Here is a 9,014-nt window from a genome sequence, read left to right as displayed (position 1 = left end):
AATGTTCTTTTAGCAGCTTTGTCAGCATGCTATTCCTCAAAGCACTCCGATGTCCTCTCTTTTTCTGCAGGACAGACATTTCAACCATTGGACTGTCTGAAGTTAACTCTGCACTTGTAGCGTTGACCATGTGCATACTGACAATGATAGCATTAATTGCAACAGTAAAAATAGCTATATGATACGGCCAGTGCCCTTTGAAAGGTGGTCCAAATAATGTCACCGTGATTTCGTCAATGATGGTTGGTTGGTTGTTTAACGTCGCACTCAGCAATATTCCAAATATGACGGCGGTCTGTATTAATCGAGTCTGGTCCAGACAATCCAGTGACTGACATCATGAACATCGATCTACGCAATTGGAATCGATGACATGTACCAACCAAGTCAGCCAGTCTGACCACCCGATCCGTTAGTCGCCTCTTACGACAAGCATAGCCGCCGTTTACGGCAAGCATGGGTTGCTGAAGACCTATTCTACCCTGGATCTTCACGTGTGCATACTGACAATGATAGCATTGCAACAGTAAAAATAGCTATATAGTACGACCAGTGCCCTTTAAAGGGTGGTCCAGATAATGTCACTGTGATGTCGTCAATGATGGTTGGTTGGTTGGTTGGTTTGTTGTTTAACGCCGCACTCAGGAATATTCCATCTATACGACGGCGGTCCGTAAATAATCGAGTCTGGACGAGAAAATTCAGTGATTGACATCATGAGCATCGATCAACGCAATTGGGATCGATGACACGCATCAACCAAGTCAGCGAGCCTGACCACCCGATCCCGTTAGTCGCCTTTTTCGACAAACATAGTCGCCTTTTACGGCAAGCACGGGTTGCTGAAGACCTATTCTACCTCGGATTTTTACGGGTCGTGAATATGTAATTAGGCTTGTTAATTTGTTGTTCCGTATTACCGATCCTCACTGCTGAAATAATGTTAATGCGACGTTACATTTTAACTCACTCACTGGTAAGCAGGGCAGACCATAGGGAATTGTCCCCTCTGGGATTCCGCATGAAAAGGGTGAAGTTTATACTTTGTAAATGTCACTTTTAAAAGTTTGTTGAAAAATGAACGGATCATGCGAGCAGCATTTAAACCAATCACATCACAGGAAATCCCTAAACTTCAAAATAGAAATTTATAGATGAATTAATTGAGCTATTGATAGATTTTGAATTCTGACTTGGATCGTTTTGTTTTTGATCCGTCATAAGCTCAATGATTTAATTTTTACTGTCGACAGGGTATGTCCCAATCTGTATATAGCTGCGATATTGCTATGGGCGGTCGGGTAGCCTAGTGGTTAAAGCGTTCGCTCGTCACGCCAAAGACCCGGGTTCGATCCCCGACATCGGTACAAAGTGGGAAGCCCGTTTCTGGTGTCCCCCGCCGTGATATTGCTCAAATATTGCTAAAACCATACTCACTCACTGCAATGTTGCTGATGCTATGGAAAAGTTTAAATCACTCAGTCTCATGACAACGTGATGTGTATATTCTATCAAGACGATTTCAAAAATACGCTCTTGCAAAAAAAAAAAAAATAATGATAATAACAAAAGATGTACTGTCCAGATGCACATGGCTCAGGAAGTAAAACTTTGTTGTGAAATAAAAATAAGAAGCATCAAGGCATGATAAAACATTTAGGTTCAGTGGACAGGTGATGTTGGAAGAAGTTCAGAAGAGTTTTAAATTCAACAAAGTAAAAGTAACATTTTTTATCTGGCAATTGATAAAACTGTTTTGGTGCTGCAGATTATTTTTGTTTGTTCGTTTGTTTATTTGTTGTTTAACGCCGCACACAGCAATATTCCAGCTATATGACGTCGGTCTGTAAAATAATCGAATCTGGACAAGACAATCCAGTTATTGATATCATGAACATCGATCCACGCAATTGGGATCGATGACATGCATCAACCAAGTCAGCGACTTTAACGGCAAGTATGGGTTGCTGAAGACCTATTCTACCATATTAGTTAAAATTTGTTGAAATATAACCAGATCATTGTTGCATTGTAGGATTTTATCCACTTTTTGTACCAGCAAGATGTGTGTATGCTTCTTTGTATTGTTTTCGTAGCAACTTTCCAAAGAAGAACAGACAGAGGAATAACAGTATTTGTATGAAAGCTATCATCGCCATGGAATAATGCAGCATTTGAGGTTGGAAATCTGACATCAACTGCCCTATAGTGAGGGATATCAATGACGTTCCTGCCAAGTCAAAAAATATGAAAATGGCATACAATGTATCATTCACTGTAACATTTTCTACACACCATGCCAATAGAGCAGAAAATAACGGAGCATAGCACAGTCCGAGAAAATGGGAACCCGCCCATAAAAACTCCGAACTCATTTCTGCAGTACATACCAGAAAAACAGATGCAGCTAGAACCCCTACCAAACACGATGTGACCAAACACAGCTGCCGCACTACTAAGCTCACAAACAAGCCCCCAACACGCCCTAACAATGTGACTGCATAAAAAGATGATGTCATCAGTGCCATTGTTGTCTCTGGTAAGCTGAGACTGCTTCGGGTTCCAAAGAGCAAGAGTAAGGTCCCGTATACGAAATTTGTGGCGCCTCCCATGAATATTAAAGATATTTGGAAGCTGACAAAAATAATTTCCATCTTTCCAAAGGAATAATTGTTTTTCTGGTCTGAATCCTGCTTGGGACTGTTTTGTAGACAATAACGTAAAACAGCCAAGACAATAACTAGTAGTGTTCCAGTTGATGCAATGATCAGATATGCATAAGCTATTCTTGAGTCTGACCCTCCACATTCGATTGACGTCACGAATAAGTCTGACATGTTAGACGCGTTGCTTTGGTTGATTGTGTTGTTGAGAAAAGGGGAGATAATCAATGGTCCTAGGATGTTGCCAGCGCACATTGCTATCCCCATCAAGTGGAGGGGAATAGCACTCTCCTGGCTTAATGCACCAATCTTTGCAACTCTAGCTGCAATGATAAAACATAAGTGTCATTAAAACAATTTGTCAACTAATATATTTTGTTTTGTTTAAATTGCTTTTGTCGGTATTCATCGATGTCAGCAATATTCCGGTTATATCACTAGGCAGACAAACCAGTGTATAATCAACGTTCCAGAGGTTAGGGTACAATGTCACACAACCAATGTTGAAACTTGACCACCTGATCATATATAGTGCTTGAGGCTAATTCTAACATTCTAACAGTGGAGTAAGATTGTTCAAACGGTCTTAACCCTCATTTTGAAGAAGATCTGGACCCTAATTACGAATTAGAAAATGAGGTGAAGTGAGATTGAGCTTAGCCTCGCGTCCAAGATTATTGCACTTATGTAGCGACGTTCATGCACGAGTGCGTGTGTGTGTGTGTGTGTGTGTGTGTGTGTGTGTGTGTGTGTGGCTGCTTGTACTAGCTAGTCCGGACAGATGCCGATATATAGTGCTGGCCCACTGAGATACCATGTCGCAGTTGAACATGAATACCCCACTCACACAGTATACTGACTCCGAGCCGACCAGTCCTTGTTTAAAGCCCTTAATCGAACCTCGAACCTGGTACCGTCTATCGTTTCAATCTTCGGACATTTCCCATAGTAGACGAAAGAGAGTTTAGTGCGTGATATACTTTCATTTATAATTAATAAAGTCTGAGAGAGGTAGGGCTACATGATTAATCGACATCTGTTTCGTGTTTCCGACAATTACTTTCCACCTGACATCCAACATGTATATATAATGCGATAATATTTAATGTTATGGTTAACTGAGTAGGCACAGCAAATGGTTTTACTATTCAAACGTTTAAACCATGACACAACTACTAATGCGTATTTTAGTTTTGCAAATCAATAAAGTCTCTTTTTTCGGCACAAATTTACATTTTAAACTTAACACAAACTCACTAGCCACAGATTATTTTTTACAAACTGTTGCAGGAACGTATCCTGTCTGTCTCACTGGTCGCAACTGTCGCAAATACACGGAAACACATAGATACACATGAATATTCACCAGTCGAAATATGAATATGTTATATTGTAATATTACCATTACTGCCTGCAAACTTAAGTGATTAAATTAAACGTACAAATGAAATGCTGACAGCATGTGGAACATAAACGCCTATTCTGCTTACATAAAGTACATTATGCAAACACACACACACAAGGTGTGGGGAGGGGGGATTATGTATCACTGTTTGATGCGTGTATGTGGTTGTTTCATCAATGATACTATACACATACACCCCCTTCCTCACCAACACCCAACCCCCCCCCCAACCGGTTTGAGAATTCCGCGTTAGAGGTGAGATGAAATTGGGTTTTACGTCGCGTCCAAGATTATTGCACTTATATAGGAATGTGCATGCACGTGTGTGTGTGTGTGTGTGTGTGTGTGTGTGTGTGTGCGTGCGTGTGTGTGGCTGCTTGTACTAGTCAGGACTGATGCCGATTTATAGTAGTAGCTCACTTAGATACCATGCCGCAGTTTAACATGTATATCCCACTCAGACACAGTATACTGACTCCGAGCCGACCAGTCCTTGTTTTAGCCCCTAAATGCCGAGCGCCTGACAGGGTAACAACAAGTACCATCTTTGAACGTCTTTTGGTATGACGCGGTCGGGGATCGAACCCCGAACCTTCCGCTCTCCGGGCGGACGCTCTACCACTAGACCACGGAGGCGGTAATTAGATAATGACTAAATGCAGGTATATATTGTCCAAGACATTACACAGTTACAATACTGTCTTCCACAACTACTCACCACTGTTTACAACTCCACTGGTCAGTCCTAAGCCAGAACTTGCAGCTGCAGCCGCCCAGAATGAGGAACAGAGGGGTATTACCAACACGAGGCAACTGCTGACAAGGACACACAACACCATCAGTGTATACACATTGAACACTGCATGTACCGGCACGTACAGCACGCTGCCTGCTGTCTTGAAGCCAGCGTACACAGGAAACAGGGTGCTGATGGTCTGAACACTCACGGAGTACAGGCACTGAAGGTCCTGTAGACTTGGTCCAAAGCTGCTGTCAATGAGTCCCTGGAAGAAAGACATTCTTGCCGTAAAAGGCGACTATGCATGTAGGGGAATGGTCTAATTGGTTGGTTGGTTGGTTGTTTAACGCCGCATTAGACCATTCAACCCGTGAAGATTCCGGGGTAGAATAGGTCTTCAGCAACCCATTCTTGCCGTAAAAGGTGACTTTGCTTGTCGTAATAGGCGACTAAAGGGATCGGGTGGTCAGGCTCACTGACTTGGTTGATACATGTCATCGATCCCAATTGCGTGGCTCGATGTTCATGATATCAATCACAGGATTGTCTAGTCCAGACTCGATTACCTACAGACCGCCGTCATATAGCTGGGATATTGCTGAGTGTGGCGTTAAACAACAAACAAACAACATTGATGGTCCAGAAGTAATCCCAGCGTCCCACTTCACACATGTCACCCAAAACAGCTGACACAGCTGAAGCCTTAAGTTGATATATACTCAAGGCTTCAGCTGTGTCAGCTGTTGTTGGGTGACATGTTGATATATACTCAAGTGAGTCATGAATGCAAAATTGTATTTAAAAACGAATTTGTCATATTTGGGCATAACAATGTTATTTACACAGTTTAAAACATGAGCTATAGGCCACCAGTGACCAAAGCTAGGCCAACTGGCTGGGGATCATGGAGTGAGTGAGTGAGTTTGGTTTTACGCCGCTTTTAGCCATATTCCAACAATATCACGGCCGGGGACACCAGAAGTAGGATTCACACATTGTACCCATGTCGGGAATCGAACCCGGGTCTTCGGCGTGACGAGCGAATGCTTTAACCACCAGGCTACCCGACCGCCCCTGGGGATCATGGAGACTTACGGTACTTCAGCTTCCTGAATGATACCTCAGCAGGATTTACATCATCACCTCAGCCAATGGGGGTTGTGCACAATACTAGTCAATATTAAAAAATACTCAGCAACGAGTTGGCTTAAATCACTGGTTGATGACAGTTACATCGATTATGATAGGAACTGCACGTCATACACACATAATTTAACGGTATTTTAACTTCCTGGACAGAGGCTTCGATAATCTTTGTTGATAAAAGCATTCTACCAAATTTAGAAACATGAAGTTCACATGTATTATGCAGACCAACTGTAACTGAGAATTTGTCGACTAAGAAAGATCATGTTCTGTCCAAAGATGAACAGATGGTCCCCCTAAGCTAATACAAAACATCAACGCCGAAGAACAACTAGTCTCCGAAACAGTGGCACAAGAGGCTAAAGGGGAGAAACTTGAATGACAGCATCCCTGTAAATCTGTGATACATCAAGTTTTTGTGAAAAGGGTAATCATGTTCTCCGCGACCGCCACTCACTCAATTTGTGTTTCAGAAGGTGAGATGTCATGCTATGGGGACTGCGAGCCATCATTCCTCCTGGAATATTGCTGAGTGCGGCGTTAAACAACAAATAAACAAACACACATATCCAGTTCCAATTTATGATGGCATCTAGAACAGTTGGTTTGGTTTCTTAGTTTGTTCTTCAACGCCGCACTCAGCAATATTCCAGCCATATGACGGCGGTCTGTAAAAAATCGAGTCTGGACCAGACCATGAGCATCGATCCACGCAATTGGGATCGATGACATGCATCAACCAAGTCAGCGAGCCTGACCACCCGATCCCGTTAGTCGCCTCTTACGACAAGCATAGTCACCTTTTACGGCAAGCATGGGTTGCTGAAGACCTATTGTATCTAGAACGGGTTTTAAGACATGCTTACCCCTTACGCGAACACCTGGTGCGATCGCCGATTTTCCGCTATTTTACCTTTTACCACCAAAGGAATCGTTTTGGGCTCTCTCGACTGGTTACTCTATGACTTTGACGTTTTCTTTATAGTATATCCATATCCGATGGAACCATGATCAAAGGGTGCGGCGTAGGACAACAAACAAACATGATCAAAGGCGACTGCATTGCTTACTAACATCAAGACCGGACAAGGCAAGCAACAAAGCAAGCTCAAGGTATGGACAGATCGCCGTGTTAAGTTCATGGGCCATCTTAGCGGGGATGAGATATGTGGATGAACAACTTCTTTATAACAATTAGGAGCGACATACTCGTGCGCATTTCTCAAGGAATGCTGCTTTCATGCATTTCTCAAGGAATCACAGACCCGTGAGGATCCGGGGTAGAATAGGTCTTCAGCAACCCATGCTTGCCATAAAAGGCGACTATGCTTGTCGTAAAAGGCGACTAACGTTAAACAACAAGCAAACAAGATCAAAGCATGCGGCGTTAAACAACAAAGAAACAAGATCAAAGGCGACTGCACTGCTTACTTACATCAAGGCCGGACACGGCAAGCAACAAAGCAAGCTCCAGGTAGGGACATTGTGCAGTGTTAAGCTCCTGGTTGTCTGATGGGTTGCCCATGGTAGATGCACAGTGCTGTGATAGTAACAGGCTGTTATTGATTACCAGGCGGCACAACTACCGAGGATTTGCAATGCATTTATACCAGGGGGCGGTGACATGAGGTGTCATTTTCTGACCAGATGCAGGAGGGGTGACATATGGTGACTACTGTTTGTGTTTTAGGGAGAGTCGAAACTTCTCGAACCATATTATGTGTATTCAGGTATAACCCACAGATATTATATATAGTTCACTTGAAATAATGGATGACTAAAACCTAATGTGTTGTGGGGCCCGAAACGTGTTTTACTCCTAGAATAAATTTTGTTTTTAAAGAACTGACTGAAAAACGTATTCTGTCCAAAAACAAAAGTTCCAATCCAGGGCCCCGTTCAAGAAAACATTTATGTGATCCTCGTTATTTAGTTTAGTCGTTTGTTGTTTAACGCCGCACTCAGCAATATTCCAGCTATATGACGGCGGTCTGTAAATAATTGAGTCTGGACCAGACAATCCAGTGATTGATATCATGATCATCGATCCACGAAATTGGGATCGATGACATGCTTCAAACCAAATCAGCGAGCCTGACCACCCGATCCCGTTAGTCGCCTCTTACGACAAGCATAGTCGCCTTTTACGGCAAGAATGGGTTACTGAAGACCTATTCTACCCCGGATCTTCACGGGTCAGTTATGCATTTGTTCTGTCAGTAAACACTAAGCGAAAGAAATGTCCGTCGATAAAATCATTTAACTTAGCGAGTGAGTCAATATTAGTGAGTTCGCAATAATCCAGAAATATCATAGCGAGGGACATCAGAAAGGGGCTTCAAACATTGTACATGTGTGGGAATCGAGCGAACACTGTAACCACTAGGCTCCCCCGCGGCCCCTTCTTTACATAGACATTTTCACCTGAAACAACACTGTCAGATATATTTAAAGAGATGAGATCAAATTTCCGCAGACTAAAATTGACTAGTTTGTTGGTCGTGACCAGTTTCTACAGCACGGTGCCCGTGAAGAATCCGGGATAGAATAGGTCTTCAGCAACCCATGCTTGCCGTAAGAGGCGACTATGCTTGTCGTAAGAGGCGACTAACGGGATCGGGTGGTCAGGCTCGCTGACTTGGTTGATGCATGTCATCGATCCCAATTGCGTGGATCGTTGCTCATGATAAAACAAACAAACAAATTCTACAGCACGAATACAAAGCCCTGGTACATGTACGTTCATGCATCTGTCATAACAAACTTAAGAAAAAAAAAACATTGTGTTCAACAGATTTTGTTTGCTTGCATATTTTTTCTCAAACACTTCAAGCTGTGGCCTTTTATGTACACACAGAATGCGTGCACATCACCATTAAAAAAGAAAGGTATAAGTGATGATAATTAAATGTACAATCCAGGACGATTTTAACAAGAAATATTACCTACATATCAAAGACAGATGATGTATTGCATTGCCTTGGTCGCACGGCAGATGGCGCATACTAAAATACTTAACGTCAACGCAAGATTATCACCAAGCTCGATTATCCACCGAAAC

General features: G+C 42.7%; 1 protein-coding gene across 1 annotated transcript; it reads right to left on the bottom strand.

Moving 5' to 3' along the window:
* Positions 1 to 1,909: 1,909 nt before the first annotated feature.
* On the bottom strand, positions 1,910 to 7,566 carry LOC124140828. The gene is made up of 3 exons (XM_046508604.2): positions 7,389 to 7,566; positions 4,787 to 5,072; positions 1,910 to 2,986 (listed from the first exon to the last, which is right to left on the bottom strand). The coding sequence occupies exons 1-3, from the start codon at positions 7,476 to 7,478 to the stop codon at positions 2,040 to 2,042; spliced, it is 1,323 nt and encodes a 440-aa protein (XP_046364560.1). The 5' UTR covers positions 7,479 to 7,566; the 3' UTR covers positions 1,910 to 2,039.
* Between the last annotated feature and the right edge of the window lie 1,448 nt (positions 7,567 to 9,014).

Source organism: Haliotis rufescens, unplaced genomic scaffold (genome assembly GCF_023055435.1).
Source record: "Haliotis rufescens isolate VD_foot unplaced genomic scaffold, xgHalRufe1.0.p SCAF_141, whole genome shotgun sequence".
In the NCBI taxonomy this organism is placed as follows: domain Eukaryota; kingdom Metazoa; phylum Mollusca; class Gastropoda; order Lepetellida; family Haliotidae; genus Haliotis; species Haliotis rufescens.
This window is presented reverse-complemented; position numbering and strand designations above follow the sequence as displayed.

What these genes read in the sequence shown, in the direction of transcription:
- LOC124140828 (XM_046508604.2), bottom strand. Translation starts at nt 7,478, where the DNA reads ATGGGCAACCCATCAGACAACCAGGAGCTTAACACTGCACAATGTCCC. An exon ending in TTGCCGTGTCCGGCCTTGAT is followed by an intron (nt 5,073 to 7,388) that starts GTAAGTAAGCAG and finishes TCTTTCTTCCAG; the next exon opens with GGACTCATTGACAGCAGCTT. An exon ending in CAGTGGAGTTGTAAACAGTG is followed by an intron (nt 2,987 to 4,786) that starts GTGAGTAGTTGT and finishes TTATCATTGCAG; the next exon opens with CTAGAGTTGCAAAGATTGGT.